Genomic DNA, 27,644 nt, shown 5'->3' on the forward strand with positions numbered 1-27,644 from the left:
TGTACTAGTAAACAGGAAGTATTAGACTGACATTAACGGATATTATAAAAATGGCGTATAGGATAGGAGTATATTTTATTCTTCTTTGGATTTTAATTCCTGCAGGTAGAGTATAATTTTTATCTTTTGTAATTTCAAAATATATTTTTTGAAAAGTTAAGGATTGATAATTTTTTCTTTTAAAATTTAGAAATTATATTACCTAAAGAAAGTGAAATAAGCAATCGTAGCTTCTCGGTCCTTTCCGTCGAACTTCGGATGAGAATACACAAAACGGATATGATATTTCTGTCTAACCTACTCTATGAAAAGCAAACATGTAAACAAATAGTAATTCAATACGGGTAGTTGTTGATTAAGTGTATTCCAATATAGCGAGTAAAGGTCCACAAAAATAAGTAAATAAGTAATAAGTAAAATAATAGACATAAAAGTAAACAGTACATTATTCATAAACTTATTGTTATGGTTGTGAAAATCGAAAATATTAAATAGCTACCTGTAAACATTTATTCGGATTTGTTTAAATTGTACACCATTGGACTTTTTTTCCTATACAGACTTTATTTTCCTTTAAATGTCGAATATATATATGTTCGTTATACATTACCAGAGATTACACTCCCTGTTTTTGTTTATTTAAAACCAATTGGTAGAACTATTTTCAATCCATAATTAGTGCGAGGTTAATATGAATAATAGCCGATGTGTTCCGACTGTAAAATAAGTTGTAAATGAATATTTGCATTGTGATACCCTGTATCATTATAGCATTACATTAAGGAAAATCCGCATTGTTCACGAGTATTAACTAGAATGGAATTGCTTACGTAATAACATAACCTTTCAATTGGATTTAATTAAAATACAAAGAGGTATATAGTAATGACTAAAAATAATTAATATTTTGCTCACATACAGTTTGATAGAACAAATCACAATCGGTGCTACCGCGTCATAACAATCAAACCTCCCAGTCAAGTAAAACTTTAAATGTTTTAGGCTTTTCAACCGCAGCAGAGCCCTTGTAGAATGGTACTATTCATGAAATGTGGTAAAAGAAGACCATCATGACTATAACACTGCAAATCAATGTCTTCAAATAAGATACAATTAGTGTTATTTAAAGATCATGCTCGAACGCGGATGCAATTAAAGATCAAATTAAAGGAGCTATTATGTGGGATTTACTTGACCTTTGAATACTCTTAAATTGTGCACAAAAGTTAATGGTATAGACCTACATTAAATTGTATAATTATCTCTGGAAAAAATCCATGTATGTCAAGATAAATGTCAGAAGAATCTTTTCAATATTTTGTACAATCCTATAAATATCACGCACAATTATTCCGTTCTTGCTTAACAATAGAAAAGGTTATATTTATTTTAGAGTGTAACATTATTTTAAGTATCTTTTGATACTTGAATTCTACACTGTATTCAAATGTTTAATTTAAACCTTTCTCGTTATGCATTTGAGTTCTGTTTGTGATACCATTTATAAAATACTTGCACTGCTATAATATTTTTTAAAAAGACCTCCATTTCTTAACATGATATAAAAACGTCATAACATAATTGCGGATAAACATTACCAGGCTAATAAATACGAGTACATATAAAAACACTCGAGACAATAAAGTTTACAATCGGAGAACATAAATGTTTTGATATAAAGTTGATTTTTAAACATTTAACAGCTGTTTCTGTCTTCCTTTATTTATTTTGATAATACTTTGTTCATTTTGTACATTTACTTTTAACGCTATAGCCGAAGTAAGGTTTACACTATCACATATTCAAGAAAAATGTTCCGAACAATAGATAAAAGCAATGAAAAATTGTATGCTATGATTGCTATTCTCTTTTTTTAGTCGTTGTGAACTTTTTTAAATATCTCATTAGGAAAAATAATATAAAAGAGTCCAAATTTTTATATTTATTACAAAACCAATTAAAATGACTTATGAACTGTGGAGAATTGAGAACCTCTCAATCTGCAATTTCATGAAATTTTGCTGTTTTGAATGCTTCCATGGATTTATTTCTACCAGTTATGTATACATCACAACAGCAGGTGTCAAGTGCTGTGTGTCAGCCGTAAAAGTTGCCCCGTACTTCACGTCAGTGTTGTTATATTTTTTTGGTCCTTCTGGATCATTTAGTCTAGTACTTTAAATGTTGAGAATTGAGTAGCGCTCAAGTCGGTGCTAGGGGCGTGAGGAATGCTGCACTTTTCCATTACCCCTCATGTACGGACTCAATCAAACCAAGTCTGCAATTTTCATGTAATTTTGCTGTTTTTACTGCTTTCGAATGATCACTTTTTTCCAGATATTTATAATATTAACCCAACAATTTGATAATCAAAATGGACGTAATTAAAAAGGAACTATATAATATATACTATATAATTGAACGAATGTTAATTTTTCATTCATCATTTTCTGGAACCAAAACGCTGTTTTGACGACCGGCACCAGTTAAGTAAAGTAATCATGCTATATATGGACTTGTACTGAAATCATTATTATTTAAGGTGTATTTGGAACGTGTTTATGTAAATTTGGAAATTATTATGCTATATTTGGAAATCATTGAAATATATTTGGACTAGTTGAGGTAAATTTGGAACTTATTATGGTACAATTGGAGATAACTTAGGAAACTATTATGTCATATTTGTAATTTATTATGTTATATACATGTTTTGAAAAATTAAATACTCACTATAAAAAATTTAAGAAAATAATATTCATAAATTGTCGTAGGTGCAACATTTGTTACTGAATATAAGACAACATGGAATAAAGCAATAAACAATTGCACAATTGAAATGCCTAAAATCAAATTCCAAGGAAGAGACGAGGAATTACCAGTTGATTATCCTTTATTGGACAACGATGTGTGGGTTGGATATTATCTAGCGGCTGCATATTTCCATTATATTGGTCAGTAAAATATCCAATTCATCAAATTTTGAATGGTAGACATGTCCTCTTTTTCTCATATAAAGTCAAACACTATTGTTGTTTAAAATAAAATATTAGATAATCTAAAATAATTTTACTTGATCATCATATAAATAAGAAAATAAGGAAATTTCTAACATTCATTGGATTTTATTAATTTTCATCATCAATTCAAATTTACAATCAAAAGTAAATTATATTGAATGGGGTTAGAGACATTGTATATATTACAGGTTGTTTGAGTGTGGAAGGTATGAGTGTAACAGCAAAATTTGACCATAACACTCCAGGCTTATGTTATTCAGCTTGCTTGAAGAAAGGCTTCATAGGCATTAGTGAGAAGGAAGTAATAAACAAGAAATAAATAAATATGAAATAGTATTAATTAAAATTAAATTTTAATATTTAATGTTTGTTATGCTTTGGTTATCATTATTATTATTATTATTATTATTATTATTATTATTATTATTATTATTATTATTATTATTATTATTAATTTGTTGTTGTTTGTGGTGCTGGTTGTGTCTTCTTATTTTCACTCTTTTTCGTCTTTGATATAACGAAACTTATTATTCGGCAGGAACCGAGGGCCGGATCCTTTCCAAACAGCAAACACGTCATCCTAAGCACGCAATTATTCTATTAACTGAGCCGAAATGTCGTGACCTATCTTACAACCTCATGCAAACATGTGTAAAGCTTAAAGAAGCACTAGTCTGATAAGCAAAACTAGATTTTCTATTTCAATGCTCTTTAGTACTTGATGACTGTACTGTAAATGTATAACGTTTTACTTGTTTTACCTTTTGTTGTTTTGATTTTGTATGAAATGGTTATGTTTAATCAATTTATTTTAAAGTTCATCATGTATACTTTCAGTGTTACTGTTTGAATGATACTGACCAGTTAGATGTTTGCAAGAAAAATTGTAACAAGGGGTGTAAGGATCACGATGACATTGCTTGTGGTGCAGGTGACTATATGTCACTTTACAGTATCGACTCAGCAGGTGAATTTTGTATTTACTATATTAGTGACAACAAAATAATTATGAAAAGCATTTATTGATTTGATTCAACGTTAAATTAGTGTCAATAAAAGATTGAACAGAATGGAAAAAATAGGAAATTGGTTTCAGAGTAGACCGATTTTTTTTCTTGCTTTTATTTACAATAATGTGTAAAACGAATGCTTTAAAATAAAATTCAAGTACTCTTCGATTTTTTCTTTCAATCTTAGTGTCCTCAAATTACCTTTATCATGCTTTCTATAGTCAAAAGTAGTCGTTCTGTAATGAATTATATTATTTCAGTGTACTGTGAAAGGACGTAATTATTCGCCACTTTCAAAATGGCGGTCAGTTACAGAATCTTAAGCAATAAAGTGTAGACAGTTTTTATAGGATTATAATTCATAAGAATCACTTTATGTAATTTAAGCTAGGTTTCAATCGTTGTTTGATTTGTAATCAAAAGTTTCTTTTATGTTTTCAGGAGTGTATACTAGCCATGATGTTGTAGTAATATAATATATTCTCTTTACTAAACCAGCTTTATGAACGGGGTCATTTTCATCCTGGAACAAAAAGTCATTATTTCCAAAATGCCTTGCAAAAAGCGACCATAAATTATTGTCTAACATATCTTAATATGTCTATGCATTTATATGTCAAAGTTCTGATACCCCCAAGGCATATATATCCCCATATCTGAGCGGGACAAACTAAGTGAGGCATAAATTTTTGTCGTCTCTCTTCAAAATACAAAAATTGGTATTTTCCCGATGACTACTTGACTTTCATCACTAAATATCCACTAACTTCAGCGTTCTTCCACAGTCAAAGGTTTCCTTTCATTACACCATTTTACATCTGTTTGACTACCCCGCCAATAACCATCCTCTTCTGAACAGCCCTTCTTTTATACACCAACTCGTGAATTTTTCTTTCAATAGTTTTATCACAAAAAGTTCGATCCATACATGTATTCATCATATCCGTAACATATCTCAAAGTCATTTACCTGTTGCATTTTACAATCCGAAAAAGTTTTTTATCTGTCACGTTCCGTGAAGAATATTTTCCTACCACTCCCAATACGATTTTCAGCACTTCCATACTGTTGATATTTCTTTATAACACTTTTAATTGTTGATATAGGACTACCCAGTAATCTTTATAATTCTGACTGATTTTAATTCTCCTTATTACTATTTATCATCAATTCTCGTACATCCCTACTTAATTCTTTCGTCTTGGGGCCATTTTTAAAAACACCCATGAAATAGATATGTTAACAATGCAGACAAATTATTGAGTTGTATATTACGTCCCCAAAGACTGATGGAACTTTGGCCCGGTTTACATAAATATACTATAGGCTATCTATAGCTTACATTCTAAGAGTAGACATCTGTATGGTGCGAATAATTATGTCCTATTACCGTATGTCCATAATGTAATTTGTAATGAAAAATACTTTGATAAACACGATTCTTCAAAAAATCATTATAATTTTCATAATATCAGCTACATTATACAGCGGAGATGGGGAATGCCTTCTATATCATACAAAAAATGAAGGACCGGATTTCACATGGTCAGACTGCACGGATCCTCAAGTAGTTATATGTGCACTAAGTAAGTATAACGATTGACCATTGAAAGGTTATTTAAGCATTAGGAGAAAAATTAAGCAGCGGTATACAATTAACTAACAACCAAGAAAACTTCCATCAAACTGATATCCCTTATTTATATTGGTAGACACTTTGATTTTGTTAATTTTTACTGAACTTTAAAAAAAATGCATAATTATATAAAAATTGCAGACTCGGTATAATTGAGTTTGTACATAAGGGATAATGAAAAGTAAAACATCCCTTTCATCACTTAGCGCCGGCTCTGTTGGTAATCAATTTCAACACTTAGCATATTTGAATCAATTATCTCGAAGGACCAGAAAAAAGCCTTACGAAACTTATAAATTCTTTGTACTACTTACAAGCAAATGACAATTCATTGCTATAAATAGAAATAAGTCACATCATATTAACGTTTTAAAGTGTTTTCAAGAGATCCTTCTAACAATATGCTAATGATTAGATGTAAACACAACAATTTTATTTTATTTCGTTCATTATGCCCTTTATAAAGATAAAGTAATGATAAAGCTATAACTGTATATGTATGTTGTTCAAATGACTTATCTGCTTTGTACTATTTTAAATGTCTCCGGCCTAAATTAGGCATGCAATTCTGTTTTCAATAGACTTTGCCACGTTGTTTAAAAATATAATAAAATAAACATGATTTTTCATTCATTGGTGTAGTTTATAGATTTTCAGATATGTATTGACTCTCTATAGCTAGGGATAGTAAAAATGAAAGTCAATTTTGACTTCTTTTTATCATATGCCAGTACCTGATTAGAAATCTGTATATGGGTGACCAATCGAAAGCAACAATAAAAAATGTAAACTGCCGGCTTGGATTTTTTTGTGTCAGTCTGATAAACATAATAAGAAACGATGGTAAATGTAACATTTGTCACATCCCTTACATTAATGGAATAAACAAAAACGCCATAAAACGTAGAAAACAAACGGTAAATAGACAATCTTGCAGGCTTGATTTGATTATGCATGCACAGATAAATTTTGAGTAATCGTTTGACTTGTTTTAATTTCAAATGGTTTGCATATTTTCATTAGTTATAAAGGAAATAGAATCATTCAGTTAGTGTGATCTTCTAAAAAGTCGATTAGTCAAATGAGATTAGAGAACTTTAAACGAACATTTTGTTTTTCGTTATACTATTTCTGCAATGATTACGGTGCTAATGAGATCAAGTAATATTTAAATTTGGTCAATATATAATAACAAAACGCATGCAGATGTACGCAATATTCGCCTTGTTACAAAATGACTTGTGTTTCACCTGTATATGTATATGTATGTAACATCTTTGACGTCTTAATTATATATTTATTTTATTTTATGTTAGATGACAATGTTCAAAACGCACTTAACGATGAAGATGAAATTCAAGAAAAGGGCTGGAGGGAATCTATGAACATATGTTTCGAACGTAGTATGTTACCACCATCTATTGAGCAGCTGAAAAAATATAATTTGTCAACGTCATCATGGGCCGGAGTTATTAAAAGCGAGGTGATCTACAGTATTGAAGGTAAAATTATTTTGTTCACTTTCAGTTCTAAGATAGTTGTATAACATCGGTGAAATCGCACACACTGTGCATCATTATCTTAAGTCATAAGCTAGAATCTAAAATGTTTACAAAGACTTAGTTTAAAGTCGTTCATAACACAGGAACATGTTGCGTAATTACATACCAACAAGTGTTACTGTAACGAACGCAATATATACTCTGTAGGACTATGGTAGAAGAACCATTAAGAAACTACATACATCCATAAAAAACTTCAATAACCTTTTGGATACAAATTCACTATTTTCAGTCTATTATAATCTATATAAATATTCATATAATATTTTAATATTTTTGTATCAAGATTGATGTAGAAATTTGCATCTAATATTGAAAATGTAAGCAGCATTTTATGAAGAAAAGCATTCCTGCTGTCTTATAATCAGTTTTAATAAGTGTGATATCCGCCCTTTGATATTTGATCAAGCCTCCTACGGTCGCAGAAAAAGAAATTCACTATCGCATCTAATCGTGTCATCTTGAAATGCTTGAGATTTATTCCTTCGTTGTCTTGACAATTCACATATTGCTTTGAAAAATATCATAAAAATATAAAGATTGGATCATTATAGAATAACGAATTGTATGTCAATATATGCCTTTATGATGTAAAACACAATAAGAGGTATTCAAATGACTCTTTTATCAGATGCACCAATAACACACAGATCAAAACAGTTAGGATACCTTAAAAAGAAACGTGAGGGTGCAGTTCTGAAATTTGAAAGAGACGATGACACTGAGCAGAAACATATACTTTGTGAAACTGGTAAATCATTAAACATTATAAATGTAATCAAGTCATAAAAACATTCAATAAATTGATTTTAATGGATTCTTATCATATTAGATATGCTCAAACTTGGTAAAAGAAGATGCTGATAATTGCTGCACAGGCTTTTTTAAATATAAAGTAAACATGTTTTGACTCATACACTTAAAGTGGATAATTTATGTTATTTTTGAAACTTTACACACTAAAGGTGTTAACTTCACAATATATATTTATAGTGACATAAAAATACTGGCAGTTTTTTTAGAAAATAAGAACTTTACTTGACCTGTGTTACGGAAGGCGGCAGCCAATACAAACGTTATTCTCTATTTTATTTAAATAAGATATATCAAGCAAGAATTTCATAGATTACAATAATGTTTTGTAATCAAAATATTTTACACAAGGATGAGCATGGTATATCTATATAGCGACATATCGTTTGGAAATTGGGAAGCGAGCTTGTGTATAATAATATAATGTATATTGTACGGATAACAGGTCTGTAAATGTAGCTAGAGTAATTTGGATATCATTAAAAAACCTTGATTAGAATACTTTATTAAAATCTTCACTAAAGATTACAGGAATTAATATATTGATTTAGTCTGATATTAGTGTTTATATATGTATGTATATTAAATATATTTTTGAATAACTGAAAAGAAATTCAAATGAACGTCATCTCAATTTTGGTCATGTGTTTCTGAAAAAATCTCTTAGTTACGGTAATGTATTTACAAGTAATTCAGTTTTATATCTTTAATCAAAGGCTAAATTGTTTTGTATAAAAACCGCCGAAATGGGTCTATTTTTGTTTCACAGTCTTCGTAAGCATGATCTTTCGTTTTGCCTCATGTTAACAATATTCACAACAATAAAATGATTCCAATTTAAATCAGGCAGAGTGTAGTAAAGATATTTAATTTGTGTTAACATTTTAATTGTTTAGTTATATGTTTTCAATATAGAGATGATCTGACCGCTGGAAACAAAAGACATGTCGAGATTGTTAGAATTGTACTTCTATTAACAAATGTAAATATTCATAAGTGGGTATTACACAGGCAATAATACACACCTTTATTTCATTGATTGATTTGAATACAGCTATAAAAACAACCCCTAGTGGTTCAACAAGTGATAGGACAACAATGAATCATAGCAAAGATGCAAGTATAGTGACAACGAAAAGTTCAGGCAATACAAACTTAAGCTCAACAACGAGTTCTACACCTAAAGACTCAACAATTAGCAAGTCTAGAAAATGTATGATTTGTTTTCATAATCTAAATTTGTTATACATTATATATTATTCTACCTGAAATGTTTCAAACTTATGTTAAAAATTGACAACTGAAACTTTGTTCATTTATGCACTTATAGTATGCAGTCGTAGAGAAATGGAAACAACAACAACGATAATGATAAATGGTCATTTGACTATGTGGATTAATCAATTCATGTACATTTGTTCACTGATTGTATTTTATATTCCAATGTTATTACTATATGATGATTCTTGAAGACTAGCAAACCGATTAAAACCTGACTTAGCACCTGAAAACATACAAATATGGGTTAAATCATTATCTTACAATATGGTTTGATAATATTTGTACTTATGTTTGAAAGATAATACAAATGGTTTAATCAAAGACTAATTGACATTAATAGTCTGCATGTCCTGCTTAACGAATTGATTAACAGAATTTTGTTTATTAGTAAAACTGCTTGTCTGAAGTTTATGCCATTGTTCATTGTTTAACAGCTTCTGATGTCGGAGTCCCAGTTGGAATTTCGATTGCAGTCTTTCTTATTGTCGTTATTGCAGTAATAGCTGTCCTACTTTTAAAGAAAAGGTATGGCTTGACTCTCTTCATTTGTTTTTACTTTTGTATATGTGGACAAAAATATGTTGACTATTTTTATTCTTTGTATACAATGCGCTTAATCATGAAAGTTTATTACAGTATATTTCAATCAAAATGTCATTGTTGTAAAAGATAACATGCAATTGGATACATTTTTCGCAAAACCATACAATATGATTTATATGTTCTTAGCTCTGTTTAAATGCAACAAAATTAAAATCTAACTTTACAATTTCCAATGTACAATTGGACAGACATATGTAGAAAGTGTATATGACTGCACTCAAACCTCGTAACAAAATTCATTTACACACACTTTGCTTTTCAGAGCAATGTTACCGGTTACCTGTTGCTGGAAGTTTACGTCAGATAAAACAGAAAAGCGCACACTAGGGTTAGTGAACAACATAGCGTACGAAATGCCTGTTAATTCTCCTTATGATCAGATTGATGAAGATGCTCTGCAACAGAATAATGACACAGCATTTAATAGCTCAGAAGACAATCGAGACGATGCACATACTTATTTTGTTCTTGAAAAAGATGCAGAAGAACCTAAAACAGACAGTGGCATAACAGGTTCCAAAGCTTACCAAAATGAGAATAATGTTTATAACACATTGCGTTCAAATTTAGAGCCTGGACCTGACATTGGCGATACCTATGATACGGCTGAAAAGGCAGCTAAAAGAATGAAAGATCAAAATGTTGAAAAGTGTAGTACAAGTGGTGACATGGATGAAGATGCGTACAATCATATAAATGCTGAACTTATAAAAAAGGGCAAAACAGATAATGTGTATGGGGTACCAGGTGATATTGATAGTGATTATGGAGATGCTAAACATGTTCGTGAACAAGGCCAAAATGTAGAAGACACATACAATCACATTAATCCAGAACATTAACCAAATTTTTATTTCGCTTGATTGAATCTGATGGACTTCAAAGCAACATTTTCAATTTTGCCGTTTTGGGTGTTCTTTCGTGATTATGTTTTTCGTGTTTTTAGTGGTTTTTTTTCTTTCCTTTTTATTTCGTATGTTGCTGTTCATACAATTTGATATACTGTCAATTTTTGCCTTGCTATATGCAGTTATCCTAATAAAATGTATCTAAGATACAAATTCTGCTGAATCAAAGAATAAAACAACAGTTATGGCAGCAAAATATTTTAATAATAGGCTAAAAGTTTTCAGATGCATTTTAAGCTAAATCTTTATAGAACAGACTATGAGTAGACTTTCATTTTTTTTATTTTATATGCCTGTACACACACTTATTTTGATCGTGTGACTTTGATGGAATTTGGCCTATGAAGTTTATTATATTTATCCCTGAAAATTACTTTAGAAAGCATGCAATATTACATGTATTGATTACTTTGTATAACTGAGACAGTTTCTTTTAACTTTTAACGTGTAATTTTAATGTGGGACCAGTCACAATCGCCTGATTTTGGTAGAAATGGCTTTAAAACATGTCACAGGCAATAGAGACAGATCCAGTGTATTCTGAGACATTGTCCGTGCTTCCAATTTAATGCTTAATTAAAGAGATGTTTTAGTTAAGACGGCATTTTATCCAAATTTTTGAAAACAGAACTTTCAAAGTATGACTTATGGACAATATATTTATGTATAAGTTAATTTACATTTCTTAATTAAGAAATAACAACAACTGACGCATGCGCGTTACAACTGCTTCTTTATCTTAATCACTAGAATCTGTGTTATATGTTCCGTAATAAACAACGACACATTTATCCAGTATAGTCTTCTGGGTGTCCTGTTGATATTACTTGATTGTGTCTCGGGCTGCGTTCTTTAAATGTCGCCTTTCCTTGTTGAATATTTGTTTTTTTTAAAAGGCTCAATGTATTTTATTTCTATTAGACACACAACAGGAACAAGGAGATATATATATTATAGATGTATCAAACCTGGTTTAAACTCATTGTGGATATGCTAACAAGAGATGTCCCTATGACCACTGTCCATTCAGTACATGCATTCATAAATCAAGAAATTATAACTGTCTTAAACAAAAACATCTAAGTCCATATAATTTACACAAGCGTAACTAATGTGCATGCAAAATTCAAAAATAAATGAGAAATGGGTCCTGTCGGTAACATGCATAATCCACTATCTGGTATATGCATATGAATAGTATTGCATAAATTCCTGGAAAACAAGATCATACACAAAATCGAAAATTGAAACACCTTTGAAAACATCAATACATGAGCTATGGGTGGCATGTACCTATCAATTCATAACTTTGAACTTCAGTTCCATGCTGTGAAAGAAACAGCTGCGTATTGAAAAACAGATTACAGCATTCTTAATTTTAAAAAGGGTAAAGAAGTGTCACTGTTTCATACTGTGCCAACAATTGTTCATAATTTTTTGTCCTATATTGAGAGCAAAACAAATCGCTTACCATTTTTGAAATCAAGATCTTTGTCAAAATCCTCAAAGTCATAACGATTAGTCTGCTTACTTTCTTGCTGCTGTTTACACTTTAATCGAACTGGAAGTGGAAGAGCATGGAAATAAAAAAATGTGTAGTGTAAAAAATGTAATTACTGACATTGAACAAAATGCTGTTTTATGGATTTCTCAGTCTAGGTTCTCTATTGATATGTGAAATTTATCTGAATTCATTTTAATGTTATGCATAAGATAGATAACCAAATATGTACCGACACATCATGCCTTTATTACACTGACTGATAAGAAAATGCTTGGCCTCAAAACCTCATTTACAAGCATGCACAAGCTAATAATTTATTCACTGATAATATTTAGGTCTCAATTTAGATATCAGTTTTCACATACTGCCATTGGAGGGGACGAAATGGTAGCATCAGTTTCTGTGAAGTTGCTATTGTTATCAAGAAGACCGAAGCTGTCTTGCATTATGATAGCTTGACACTGCTTAAATTAATTAGAAATACAGACATTTTTATATATTGTCACATTTTTGGCACTTTATATGTTCAGATTTTTGTTGACGTGAAAAATTTTATGCAATACATCGTCGTTTGCAACAATGTCAAACATTACTGTGATATTTCTCATAATTTTAAGTTTCCGTGAGAACCTCAGTAAAAAACTAGTTTATTGTGTATTTTATCTTCTTTATCGGCGTGTGTTATAAAATTCCTGAAGATTTTTTAGCATAATTATGTCTCTTTTGATATCAACTTTTAAATACCTACCGCTACTGTAAATAGCATGACTTGAAATGACAGCAACCCATGATTTCCCACGGTTTGTGTTTCTTTCAAGATGCTTTAGGACTTTGACGACGATGTAAACATTTGCACTGAAGCAGATTTTTTTTACAATCTGGACCTACTTTTTATCCTCTACAAAAATGTATGAGATCTATTGTAAAAAGAACCAAATGTATTTCAGTTATACAAACTTGATTTATTTTACATCAAATACACTCATTCATTTAACTTACGTTGTCATTCGTGACAATTAAGATTGTGTGCCTTGTTAATTCCTAAACGTTCAAAATCCACGATATAAAATGTCTCACATTCGACTTAATGACACTAATGAAATTTGTCATGTTGCATGCAGGGTAACACAAACCCGTAGTGTCATAATCAAAATCCGCTGTTATTGCGAAACATTGCGAAACATTGTGAATCTGATCGCCACATACAGTCAGTTGTCAATGCACATTTTCTAGGTACCACCTTTTCATATTTAAGTTTAAAGACAATATCTAAGACAGTTCGGGCATGTAGGAAGGACGAGTGAAGAAGGTGAACGGAATGAAGCTATTTTCATTACCTGTAAATCCAAGTCTACGATTTAAACATTTTATTTACTTTTCGAAGCACTTAAACTTTCAGCCCTTCCAGTATTTTTACCGTTGAATATCTCTCTTTATTTTATTACATAATATACCGTAATTTCTAACACGCTTTAAGGTATTCCCTTCATTAAACAGGTAGGACTGTCGGGTCACGACATATAAAGGGCATACAAAAGGAAAACTTACATATTTTATGAAGTTACATGTTACGTCAATAAACAAATGCCGTCATAAAAATTAATCATCCGCTCAATGTTGATCAAGTCTTTTTCTTTAAGCATGTAAGAATTAAGTTTGATGCGTTGTAGTATAAGAATGCATGGATTATGGTTCAAATGCTTTCTATTGAATCATTCAGGCATACCGACCTTCGTTAAAGTATTACTGATCATTTGAACTAGAACCGTGCATAATTGTACAAAAAATGTAATCAAAATTTATATATATTTCCTAAACAAACATGCCATCAAATTTATCAGTGATAAAACAGCTTGATTGAAATATACATGTCCGAATCGAAGGAGAGTTACAATTTACTGTTTTACTGAACTGCACTTCGATTTAAAAACAAAAAAAACAAAATGTGTTTGTATGAACAATTAAATTGACTAAGAGAATAAGGAAAAGCAGTGCCAATATTAATACTAACAGACTAAACTTGTTTTTTGCCGCGTTGGTGTAGTCGGGGAATAATATAGTAAGTTCATACTTTTGGGCATTGTGTCTAGCGTTCGAGACTTTAGCTGATAAATGTTTAATTTTCATTTTAAAAGTAACCTTTTATATATAACCTGTAAGTTGATGATAATATTTTATTCAACAGAACTAAATTCAACATCTTCCACTGATAGGAAAACTAAGCTCACCCTCTTAGCATGTAGGTCAAAAGATAACGAATAATTAATTTGAAGCACTGGACAATGTGCAATTACAGTGTATGAAAATATGATATGAATATAACAATTAAATGATTCTTCCCCTTTCGATTATGAATTGATATCAATGTTCATAAACATGTTTGTGTTTATTTTGCACTGTCCGTTCATGTTTACAGTTTCACTAAGAGTATGTTTACACACTTAATATTATACATGAAACATTTAAGCGTGTCCTGTTATGTTACTTATAACTTCCGGAAACAATATTGTTATATTATCGTTAACAGGAAAATACAATTAGACGTAAATTACTATTATCAAAATGGAGTTTAGTTTCAGACAATATTTAATTCTTGTATCGATATTATTTTCAGCGGGTAGAGTATGATTTTTATGATTAAATATTTTGTATAATGGTTACTTAGATATTTTTTCTGCTAAAATTTCGTATTGATTTTAAAAGCAGTGAAAAATATTTGCATTTAATTGAATTAAAAAATATATCATCACCAAAACTGCAAGAGCAGTCGTTAATTTTATCGAAATAAAGATTTCCATGCGGTTTTCTGGATAAACTACATCCAACTTAACCTCCGATCCCCTTTCAAAATTCCATTTCATTTTGTTCAGTTCCGAAAGTTTAGCCACAAAATGAAACTCAATCAATCTTAATATCGCCATCACTTTAATTGTACTCGCAAGTCACAATAATTATACTCGTACATATCTTTTAATTTTGAACAACAGCTTTTCTTAATTAATTTTATTAACACCATGTAGCGACACTAGAAAATTGTTAGGATTTAATACCGCTGTTTTTTTTATTTTTATTTTAATTTCAATAAATTCAGAACAAAAAAGAGTTTGCAAACTAAGAAAAGCTTAAGACTATGCTTGGTGAACAATGTAAATGGAATTCATGGAATTTGAGATCCTTTGATAGAAATGGTACCAAAACAAATAATTTAAAAAATGAAGACTCGATAAATTTGAGTCTGTCCCCTGGCACCGGCTTAAATGGTTTATTAGCCTCAACACTCACAGTATTAGAATCAATGCTCTTGAAAAGAGCCAACCAAAAAATCATTAGCTTTTCAAAAATTAGGCTGGGATTTTTGCTACCATTTAACTTTGTTTAGTTGTAATACCTTTTAATAGCTTTTGTCCTGACTTGTAATTTCACTGTGTACAATGAAAGTCAATATTTGTGAAGAATTTCAAAAGGAAGAAGAATACGATTATTTCTTAACACATATATAGTTACACATTTAAATCAGGAAGATTGTGTGGAATTTTGTTTAACATCATTCATTTCTCTGAAATAAGGGGTTGATTTAACCAAAAATATTAGTGTTATGACATTATTATTAGAGTATATGGAATTCATAAGTAATAAATGTTCATAAATTATCGTAGGTGCTACATTCATAACAGAAAATAAGACAACATGGAATTCAGCCATTGAGGATTGTAAAATGGAAACTCCTACTATCATGTTTCAAGGCGAAACAAATGACTTCCCAGTAAAGTACAATTTGGCGGGTAAAGATGATGTGGATAATGTGTGGGTAGGATACTTCTTAGCTGCTACGGCATTCCATTACATAGGTAAGTATCCTATTAAAGTGCTCATATTCAATTTGAATTAACATCTTGTCCGAGTACAATATCAAACATGTCCGTTCATTTAATATCATCCTATTTTAATCCTAGAATGTATATCTTTGTTATTTGACTTTCCAAATTTTTTTACTTTAATGTTTTTTCTTTTTTGAAATGCAATGAATATTTACAAATATCGTTGTAGACTCACAATTACTACCACTTAGCTAAATATTGCATATCCGTATTGAATTTTGATATTACCTCACAGCAACACGTGATATTTTGTATGTTTATATGTTTAAACTACAATGATGAGAGGCTATATATTACTCTCCCTGTCATTTCGGGTACCCGTCAAATTGTTAGCACTTCTTCTCAGTGTAAATTTTAAAAATAATAACAATTATGCACAGTACAACATTTTGATATTTGTCAGGTATGTTTGTTTCTAAATTCAAAATATCATCATTTTCATGTTTAAATGTTGAATTCTGCATAAGCCGGTGCTAGGAGTGTTGATGGTAATTTGCACTTTCCTGTACCCTCCAGGAACCGGCCCAATCAAACCAAGTCTGCAACAGTTCCAATTTTTCGTTTTTCGTTTAATTATGAATATTCATAATCAGAGTCGGTGTTGTCTAGTAAACATAGTCTTATAGTTATACATTATTTACTGACTCAATTAAACATTTTATCTCAGGTTGTATGGAAGCGAAAAATATGAATTTCAAGGCGGAATTTAAGCACAACACTCCAGGCTTGTGTTACACAGCATGCATGAAGAAAGGTTTGATAGGCATAAGTAACAAGAAAGTAAGAATATCTGACGCACTGTTAATGATAACTATAACATGCAAAAAGTCTTAACGTACACATTTAATAGTTGGCCTCTTCATTTCATCTCTAATCATTTTTTATAATTTCCTATGAAATGTATTGTCACTTTCCTCACTTTTGATATTAATGAATCTTTTATTGTCAAGGTTGTTTTGTTATTTTCAAAAAGATAAGCTTATTTTCTCAGATTAACACGATTAATTTCAGTGCTACTGTTTGGGTAATGCTGAACTATCAGACATTTACACCCGGGAATGTACCAAAGGTTGTGAGGGTCACAATGACATTGCCTGTGGTGGAGGTGGATATATGTCACTTTACAGTATTGAATCGGCTGGTAAGGGTGAGCTATTGCACCTTTTCGTAAGACACAATATCTTTAACGGGAGGGAAATATTCACCTAATATTTTCTCCTTCCTTGTTTGTTAATCATATAATTGAATTGTAAACTTAAGATATAAAAGCGATTCGTTTGAAAACGGAAGTTAATGAATGCAAATTATTCAGATAAGAGTTATTCATAATGCTATAAAATTAAGTACCAATAAACACACGTTAGATAAATAAGTACGAGTATGCAAACATTTGTTTTTAACAATGTAGATAAGTTTTAAGATATAATATGTTAATTGTAAAATCTGAAAAGGGCGTGATCCCTCAAAAGTAGTAGTAACAACAAATTATATGAAAAATGCAGACTCGATTTGGTGGATTAGCCCTAAAAGTGACATATCTTAGAAGGCTTTTCCCAATAGACGGGTCAAATTTTCAGAGTTTTTACTGTGTGCCAAAAAGTTCGCTTTGATCTCAAGAAATAATTATAACATTATCAAAATATTTATATACTGTGGTTCTAGGGTAGGGGCTTCCTATTTATCCATCGGCCCAACATATACATACATGATGAGTTGAACGCCACCTTTCCTTGTTGATCTTGTTTATCATATTTCGTGCGTTGTTTCACAAGTGTGCCGAATTCGTATGTGTGCAAATTGCCCTTTCAGCAATGCTTCAAATATTATCAAAGTGGTTTTATATACATATGTATACAATAACATTTTCAGCTCAACCCTACATTGGAGACGGGGAGTGCCTTCTATATGACATGGACGATGATATAAATGATCAATGGAAATGGTCAAACTGCAGAGATAATTTAAGAGTCTTATGTGCATCAAGTAAAAACAATTTTTGCTCATTTACGCATTTCTACTGAAAAACCATATCATCCGTGTGCCACACTTTTTAAATAAATTTTACATAAATTTAGGCCACATATAATGATGTCTTAGTGCCCCTAATACACCCAAACATATGTTAAAGCTACATGCCTTCAGATGAGTCAAAATATTTCAATGAAGTTTATTATGAAAAAAATGTGCTAAGATTTAAGAAAAGTAAAACAGAATACAATATTTGAGTTATACGTTACATGTGATGTGCGGTTTTGATTGATTACACCGAACTGAAAGTATAAAATAGAAAAGTATGAATCTCCAAAAAGCCCAAAACGACAAAATTGAAAATGCTGCAGGATCGGGTTGATTGCGCCTGTTTATGGACGGTACTGTCGAGTGAATAATACCGTCAACGACCCCTAGCACCGGCTTAAACAAAATTCAAAATTTAAACATGAAATGGTAAACTCTTGAATTTAGAAACATCCGTACATTCAGATGTATTCATACGGCTATTATCATGGAGCCTTCTATGAGACGCTACCGTACCATTCCATGAAAAGCGGCGTATGGTCCCAAGTAATAGAAAGCCTGTGCACTAAACAAGAAAACAATGGGCGGAACTAAACAAAATGGAATTTTGAAAGACAATCATAGGTTATGAAGCCTGCATATCACAGATAAACGTCAAAAAACAAAAGAGCAGGCAACATATCATAAGGGTGATTCAACATTTTTCAAGTAGGAATATTGGAACCACCAAACTAAAAAATGCCAAAAAGTTAAAACTTAAAATACCACAAACACAACAATAATGTCGTGCTGAACGATCTTTAAGGATCGGAAACATAAGCGATTTAATTATAAAGCAAATTGTTCCAAACAAATATTATTATTATTGATAATCAATAGAAGATTATTTTGCTACCTATTTTATTAGTATTTGACTGTTTGAGTAATATTAATTGTGTTTTACCAACCGACTTGAACAAATGTTATTGTACTTTTCTTAGAACAAAGCGATGTATCATCTCCACATAATTTTTATCTAATGTAATGCACTTAAATGTACAGTGAACCATTACATCTTATACTGAAGATAATTATGATATAATTTTTTCAATTCAATTTATTTTTAAACAGAAATTCTTCGGTGTTTGTTTCCATATTGCCATAAATTGTTGTTTACCAGCATTAAATAATGCACATTTCTATTTCTTTTGGATTACAAGAAAATGGAAACGTTATCTCAAATGACGAAAATGGTTAAGAACAATCAGCCAAGTGGAGGGATGCTATGAACATTTGTTTAAATAATCTGAGACATCCAACTTCTATTGCACTGATAGAAAATCAAACGTTATCATTATCCTCGAGGTCATGGGTTGGAGTTATTCGAAGTGATGTCATATACAGCATTAACGGTAAGTAAATGTTATCTACAAGTCATACAGTCAATGAAGCAATGTGTTTTAAAGTAAAAAAGATTCTTCCATACTAGTATACAAAGTTGGAACTTAAAATGGAAAAAGTTAACTTCTAACGTCACTCATTAAATATTAAAACGCGTTATAAAAATAAATAACTTATTAGCATCCGAATTATTACTGGTTTAATAATGTTTTTGTGAGAAGCAAGTACTTTTGAGCAATAACGCACTGAAATATGTAAACATATTCGATCAACAAAACATCTTACCTGCAATTACTTAAGGATTTTCCAATTTTATGATGTGTTTCTGGTATTATAGAAGTTAGAAGTAGATTATGTTAATTCTGACTTCAGAAACTAACAAACATAAATAAAATAGAGAAAAACAATCCTTTAAGAACGCCAAAAAATATTGAATTGAGCCTGGTCATGGACGGTACTGGAAAGTGCAAGGAACCGTTCAGGTCCCTAGCACCGGTGTACGCAGAATTCAACATTTAAACATGAAAGTATGCAACATTTTGTGTTATTATATGATCTAAAAATAGCTGCAATCTCATTGGTCTAAACTGTAGTCAACAGAACTTTTTATAAAATCATATTCACTGGGTGTAGTATCATATTAACTGGCTGAATTGGATTTTCCAAGTCTAAAAATAGATTGAGACTCATATTCAATGACCATACACCGTAGACTGTTAATTACGTGTGTTAATTAAAAAATAATTGTTGCGTTTTGTTCTTTATGGCATATTTCTCGATTGAAATACCATTACTTTACTGTTATACTTAAAGGCTAAACCGCATTGATGAGTATAAACTTGAATTACTTTTGTATGCGCAGCGTTCGCGTAGTCGTTGTACGCCTAACACGTGCGTCTTTTTTCCCGCGCTTCAACGAGGCAAAATTTATGCATGTATATAAGGATGAACTTTTTCGTGATTTTTTTTAATTCTTAGCCTATTCATATAATAAAACAATTATTGACTAGTGAGCCATTGAATATGATGTGATATTCACCGGCAGATGACATATTGACCGAGGCGACATGGACATAACAATATATAATAATATGTTTCATTTACAATGTATAAATGAGTAATCATGAAATACCTGGTCGGGGATAAAGACCAATATGTGTTAATTTTCAAGCATTTTGCCTTATGGCTCAAATGCATGTATTTTTGTTGTTGTTGTTTTTATGTTTATTGTTTCAGATATGATTATGTAATAATTAAAATGGTAATAGTCTATGGAAGCGCCATCTCCAATTTTGTTGGTTTATAAATACTAGTAGTCTATATGATGAAGCAATCGTTAGAAAATTTAAAAAAGAAATTTTCACTTGCAATTCAAATGTAGTGACTACAAAGACGAAGAAACAGTTCGGCTATCTGTACAAAACGAAAAATGATGACATAGTCCTAAAATTTGAAGACAGTGGCACTGCAGAGAAAAAGATTCTTTGTGAAACTGGTAAAATCGTAAACCTTTTACAAGTTATTTATGTACTTGAACAAAAAACTAACAGAACAGACGATGTCATTAAGAGAAGTAGTTATTTATGATTTTTTTTTTTCATTTGTTATTAATAATTTTTACTGAATTGAAATGTTTAAAATATCAGAACATAATAGCATAAGCAATGAATATGTTAGCAATATACGGCGGTTTGCAATACTTAGGACCAAACGCGTTAACTGGAGAAGCCGAAATATTACAATGATGTTGCTTAGTAAAGATTTCTCCTTTGCATATATAAAGAACCAAATTATTTGATTGTGCCAAATGTATAGATTATCTTACCGTTACGATATTCCCAACTGAATACTTAAATGGAAAAAATTATAATTTATTTATTATTGGAATCATTTATTACATGACCTTTAAAGTGTATAAAGCTAAATATATGTTGCTACATCTTTCTCCCTTTTTTTAAAGAAAAAAAAGAATTCAAAAATGCTTGTATGAAATAAATATGAGCAGAAAAGTGTCTTAAAAGCGAATGGTACAAGCAAAAATCATTGCTGAACGGACTAAATCCTACTTAAAATAGCAGAATAATGTTTTGTTGCTGGACATTTTATGTTGTTTACGTTCAATAATCATGTGTGTTCAATAATTGAGACATTCTATGTCTATGCTACAACTCTCAATCGACTATAAATTATGGATAAATTTTATTAGAACATATTTTGTAGATATAGCTTTATACCCTTTAAAGATACTCAATACGATTGTTAAATGTGTATTTTGATGTTATTTTAATTAATTATTTTCATTATTGCATCAGAAATGAATGACAATAAAAAAGAAAACATGCACACTGGTCATTTCATTTTTTAACATTTAAGAAAGAAAACCAACCACAAGTGGACCAACAAGTGGAAGTACAACGGAGTCAGGTAAACACACCTTTACTGCTTAGGCAATAGTAAATTAAATTCATCACCAAATTCTATGCCAACAAATTCAACTATAAGCGTGCCAAAGAGATGTATGGGTTGTTAATATAATCGATATTGATAACATATTGATGTTCTTTCTCTGTCTAAGAACAAATTTCAAATATGTTGGCAAATCGACTATGAACATTTTCTTTGGGCATAGACATTCAACATTAAGTTAAATGCAATTCATATAATTATACAATTTTTCTCACAAGTATGTCTTCAAATCCCACGAATAGGATTGCTCTCAAATGAGAAAACCATCATATTAGCTTACAATTTGTTCATGTTTCAACCTAGATGGTTGTCCAAGTTTGAAAAAAATACAAACTATGGACATTATAGTTTCAAAACAATTTGTTCTTTATCCAGTTGCCTTTTACCATCTTTTCATCTCTAGCGTTTTGGCAATTACGAGTAGTACAGTTGTATTTACTTAATATTTTGTATGTACGTCAAGATACTGCTTTGTTTACATTACTTTATAACACTTTGTTTCACTTTTATTCCATCTTTTTATAGTTACAAGCATCCTACATGCTGTAAACAATTATCTAGACATTAAAATTCACGTTTGCCTTTCCAAAAGCAGTTAAAAATATTTAGTTTAATTAAGAACTGTCGTTGTATGATATATACTGATTTCATTTCGTGCTAAACAAATTATATGCTTAATACTGTTTAAAAGTATTAAACTTGTCTGAATATAATGATTGATTTCATTTTTACAGCTTCTGATATCGGAGTCCCAGTTGGCATTTCGATTGCAATCTTTCTGATTGTCGTTATTGCCGTAATAGCTGTTCTACTTCTAAAGAGACGGTATAGTTTGAATTTTCATTCTTATTTTTCCTTTTTGTATATTATGTCAAAAGTATGTAAAGATATAGAGGATATTTGTTTGTTTGTGTGTAAGATGAAATTTTATTTCATCGAGTGAGCTTTAAAAACAGTATTCTCACGAGTGGCGTAGCCACGAGTGAGAATACTGTTTTTAAAGTTCACGAGATGAAATAAAATTACATCTTACACAACAAACAGACAAATTTTCTTTTTATTTTATGCTTAAAAACAAGTAAAAACGAAATTTCCATAATTTTAACGTTAATATTAAAATCTGTTTCCCCCATTGAGAGCCCCATTTAGACGGAATTTCTCATTTAAAACAAGAAGTCTTGAGCTAAAAAATAAGTCCGCCAATCAAGGTTAAATGACGGTGATATTTATTCATTTTATTAAAAAAATATGAATGATCGCTTGTTTAATCATAAAATCAAACAATTCTTGCAGGAGAAAATTCCAACCATCCATCCATATTTCTGTTACTTACTGCGAATTTATATTAGACCTGGCTTTCTAAAATGTAAACGGCAGCCATTTTTTAAAGTTGTGTATTTCATGGGAGGAAAATAATTGTGTAAGATTCAGAAGGATATAATTTGGATTTGTTAGTCATACACTTTTTTAAAAGAAAGAAAACCTATTTGAGGATTGTAACAGACAAAAAATAAGTGTTGACAGAAGTGAAAACATTCAGAAAAGGAGCTAGGAAAATGGAAAAATTGGAAGCTTGCTGAAGGAACGCTGGGTTGTTTTAACTTATTTTACGAGTGATGGCTGTCAATGCTTTTCAATTTTTCATAAAGCATACGGCAGTTATTGCTCGTAGGATACTTTAATATGCCCAAATGTCATCAAGAGCCCGTTTTGCATGGGGAAGGAATGTATTTTTCAGACTGTAAAAACGAAACAAAAAAAATTTAGAGACAAAATTTGGTGATTGGAATTTGAAAGAATAGAAGTAAGTTTTCTCTCTGTGTTACTTTTGACATTTAAGTTATTTATCTATTTCAGCTTTGCTATTTATTTTAATAGCCTGGCATTGTCAGAATTGTCGGTAAAAATAAAATTGAGGTACCACATGGGGAAAATCTTAAAAAAGTAGTTTCGTCATTGAAAAAAGTGAAATTATATTTTGATAATTTTCACTGTGAAATTATCAAATATAATTTTCACGGATAAATCAGTAATCCACTGAAAAGCATAAAATAAAAGCTACTACTTACAATGCTAACCGCAAACAGAATATTTTTTTCGTTCTCAATAGTTTTTTTTTTCAGTTAATTTTTACCCGTAATGATTTTCCCCATCAATTTTCATCTTAGATTTTAACAAAATTACTTACATTATTTGATTTTAATCAAAATAGAAATTGACTTGGTTAGGAATTTATAATAAAAACAGATTTAGTAGATACTGTACACTAATTCCACGGAAAATTTTGCAACTGTTAATTAGTCGAAAGTTCGTTTCAATCGTCTTATGTCCGGTTCGAGAAGAGAATATAATGACTAGAACAGCTTAGAAGAAAAACCCAGATGAATGCAAAAAGTATCAAAAATGCGATCTGTCATATTTAATTTCATACATTTATTGAAAAGCTGTTAGAAACATCTAGAAAATATCATTATATATTTATTCTGACTTTTGCCAACACTTCTTGCCATCGCGCAATCGAGCATACCTCTACCTATTACGGAAGCTCTTCTAAAGTATCAATCGAACACGCTATTAGTATTAAAATGGCCAATGAAAATTCTGCCTATATCCATTTATTTACTGTTAATTTTAGCGGAAGTGAAGGTGAAATCAGACGGCCTTCGGTCGAAAAAGTCAGTAATAATAAAAAGTGTTGACCTTTTCAGAGCGATGTTTCCAGTCATCTGTTGCCGAATGTTCATGTCAGATAAAACACAAAAAGACCCAGACTTAGTGAACAACATAGCGTACGATATCCCTGTTAATCCTCCTTATGATCAGATTGATGAAGATGCTATGCAACAGAATAACTACACAGCATTTAATAGCTCAGAAGACAATAGAGACGATGCACATACTTATTTTGTTCTTGAAAAAGATGCAGAAAACTCTACAACAGAGAATGTCATCACAGGTTCAAAAGCTGACAAAAATGAGAATAATGTTTATAACACATTGAGTTCAAATACAGCGCCTGGAGATAACCTTGGCGATACATATGATACGGCGGAAAAGGTAGCAAAAAGACTGAAAGATCAACATGATAAAGAAGTTTTTGTTGAAAAAGGAAGTACAATTGGCGACATGGATGAAGATGCGTACAATCATATAAATGATGCACGTATGAAAAAGGGCAAAACAGATCATGTGTATGGGGTACCAAGTGATATTGGTAATGATTATGGAGATGCTAAAAATGTTCATGAACAAGACCATAATGTAGAGGACGCCTACAATCACATAAATCCATAACATTAACAAACATCTATTCCGCTTTATTGAATATTACAGCCTTTAATTCTTATGTTGCTGTTCGTACAAATACGGAATTCTGTCACTATGTGATGCAATTATCCTCATGTCATGACTTTGAGATGTCGTACCAAAAAAGTCAATTTCAAAGCAACATGTATTAAAGAAAGTATTTATTATCAAGCGATGATTTTTCAGATGCTGTTTAGTTATGTTGTACATGCATGGTCGCATAAGCATATAAAACAAAATGTGTTAGTATATTTCAGTTAAAGTGGCATTATGCGCATAAAATGGTCTAAAATGAGTGTACAGGCGACAGTCAAACAAAGTTTACATTTTGCAAAAACTCCTTTCAATTTTATAATTTACTTTACATGAAAGATAAATAACTCACATGGCTCAAAACAAATTCTACAAATATTCATCGAAATTAACCTATAACGTTCAATTCATAAAAAAGTGGGGCAGTCTTTTTATATTTTCGTCAGATTTCAGCTGTTGGTCAACCACAATTTTAACAGTTTATCCTCTGAAATATATTCTCAATTAAGCTCAAATTGACAATGACAAAATGAGCATCATGTCAATTCTATAAATTCTATTAAAAGCCTAATAAGTATTCACGCAATTCTGAAGATGTAAGTTAATTAGTATTCTCATTTCAGTTCTTCTTTTCTTATTATATATGTACATGTTAAATATCACATGAAGCAGATTACAAAATGTACTAAAGAAATAGTTCTATAACTTTATAAATTTTCTGTTTAAAAATTTAGATATTTTATCAAACTAACATAGGCTTTCAGATCAAAAATAAGAATGTTGTAAAGTTGCTTTCGGTTTCATTTGTACGTGCTCTTTAGTTCTCTTTAATCTTTAAAATGTTAGCAACATAATCAAACGCTTGAACTCGCGAATGTGTCAGTGTATCTAATTTTTTTCTTCATTTTGAATTTGAAAAGGCAAAAAATTCAATATTGGTGATAAGTCATGAGAATATATGGACAATGTCTTATGTGCTTCGTTTATACATGCACGTCTTAGCAATCTTTCAATGGAAATACGGAGGATGTCGTAATAAAAAAAACAAAGTAACAAAATCAATTCGTGTATATTATATGTTATTTTGGTTTTGGAGTGATATATGTGGATATATTACCTGTCAAGATTTATATCACCCGAGCCGTTAGGCAGGTAATATATCCACATATATCACTCCAAAACCAAAATAATAATTTTATTACCCTTCCCGTGCCGAGTTAAGATGATTTTAAAATAAATCATTGCTACTTCAAATGAAACGTCGAAATAAGATTCCCTTTAGGATACTCCTTCACCATAACATGACATGACGTCACATAAATACATGACGTATTTTCTTCCGAACATAACGGATGTAAACAAGACAACAGGAGTAGTCTGTTGAACGCACTTATTCGGAATTAATATCAAGTTTTCACAAGGTCATATTTGTTTCCTATACTGACGAGAATATGTATCATTACTCTATTTTGGTAAATATTTATCATTTGACAGTTTAAAAGTGCTTATAAATCGGAATTTATATCGCGTAAAATCAAACCGTATGCGCATCACATGGCGCATGTTGTTTACAACGTGGGGTACCAATCGGGGAAATTTAATGTGTATATTACCCGTCTGGCTCGGTAATATCAATTTTTTTCGGGTGATCAATATCCAATCAAAAAGGCGGAAAAAATCTGGAAGGGTAATAAATTTCAATGCAAAACTGATAACCATCGAATGAGAAACCCTTTTTGACTTTGAATCAGACTGGAAATCAGCATTCAATATACCTTTTAGAACTACATTCGGCATTTATCTTGTAAGTTTTTGTTTCCAATACAAGCTTTAAATGCGCTAATTTCCAACAAACAAACATCTTTATAAATGCCAATTGACATCTAACAACTTTTCTGGGATATATACTTTATTGAACATTTATTATCATGGAAATACAAATATTGTTTACTGGAAAATTCGAATAAATTTTATTCTTTATATGGTATTGAATTCCGTTAAAACTTCAGTCTTGTATGTTTCGGTGAAAAAGGTAAGCGTTAAACTCTTATTTTATCATTATACTGTGTAAATAAATGTATGACCATATCTAAATGTATAATGTAATATATTAATTAAAAACATTTTCTTCTTTAAAAATGTTTGCCTTTCTTTAATTATTGAATCAGAATTTTCAAAAAAAAAGTACAAAACAAACAATATAATTACGGAGAAAATTGTAATTTTAA

The 27,644-nt window shown here is 30.6% G+C and overlaps 2 protein-coding genes across 5 annotated transcripts; both read left to right on the plus strand.

Annotated features, from left to right (window-relative positions):
* On the plus strand, positions 1–27,570 carry LOC132742136 (uncharacterized). 3 transcript variants are annotated; one of them, XM_060730459.1, is made up of 10 exons: positions 1–105; positions 2,775–2,954; positions 3,209–3,321; positions 3,858–3,987; positions 5,506–5,616; positions 6,983–7,168; positions 7,860–7,979; positions 21,985–22,035; positions 22,812–22,902; positions 24,786–27,570. In XM_060730459.1, the coding sequence occupies exons 1-10, from the start codon at positions 51–53 to the stop codon at positions 25,369–25,371; spliced, it is 1,623 nt and encodes a 540-aa protein (XP_060586442.1). In that variant the 5' UTR covers positions 1–50; the 3' UTR covers positions 25,372–27,570. The 3 variants fall into 3 exon arrangements, with proteins under 3 accessions (XP_060586442.1, XP_060586441.1, XP_060586444.1); XM_060730458.1 differs by lacking the exons at positions 21,985–22,035; positions 22,812–22,902; positions 24,786–27,570 and adding exons at positions 9,096–9,254; positions 9,757–9,847; positions 10,188–13,192; XM_060730461.1 differs by lacking the exons at positions 1–105; positions 2,775–2,954; positions 3,209–3,321; ... (1 more) ...; positions 22,812–22,902; positions 24,786–27,570 and adding exons at positions 9,096–9,254; positions 9,757–9,847; positions 10,188–13,237 and having other exon boundaries at positions 3,863–3,987; positions 4,472–5,616.
* On the plus strand, positions 14,817–19,614 carry LOC132742137 (uncharacterized). 2 transcript variants are annotated; one of them, XM_060730462.1, is made up of 6 exons: positions 14,817–14,954; positions 15,994–16,185; positions 16,883–16,995; positions 17,227–17,356; positions 18,085–18,198; positions 19,431–19,614. In XM_060730462.1, exons 1-6 carry the CDS (start codon positions 14,900–14,902, stop codon positions 19,466–19,468), a joined length of 642 nt encoding a protein of 213 aa, XP_060586445.1. In that variant the 5' UTR covers positions 14,817–14,899; the 3' UTR covers positions 19,469–19,614. The 2 variants fall into 2 exon arrangements, with proteins under 2 accessions (XP_060586445.1, XP_060586446.1); XM_060730463.1 differs by having other exon boundaries at positions 14,884–14,959.
* Positions 27,571–27,644: the final 74 nt, after the last annotated feature.

The sequence above is a fragment of the Ruditapes philippinarum genome, unplaced genomic scaffold (genome assembly GCF_026571515.1).
Source record: "Ruditapes philippinarum isolate M1 unplaced genomic scaffold, ASM2657151v2 ctg1188_1_1_1_1, whole genome shotgun sequence".
Classification (NCBI taxonomy): domain Eukaryota; kingdom Metazoa; phylum Mollusca; class Bivalvia; order Venerida; family Veneridae; genus Ruditapes; species Ruditapes philippinarum.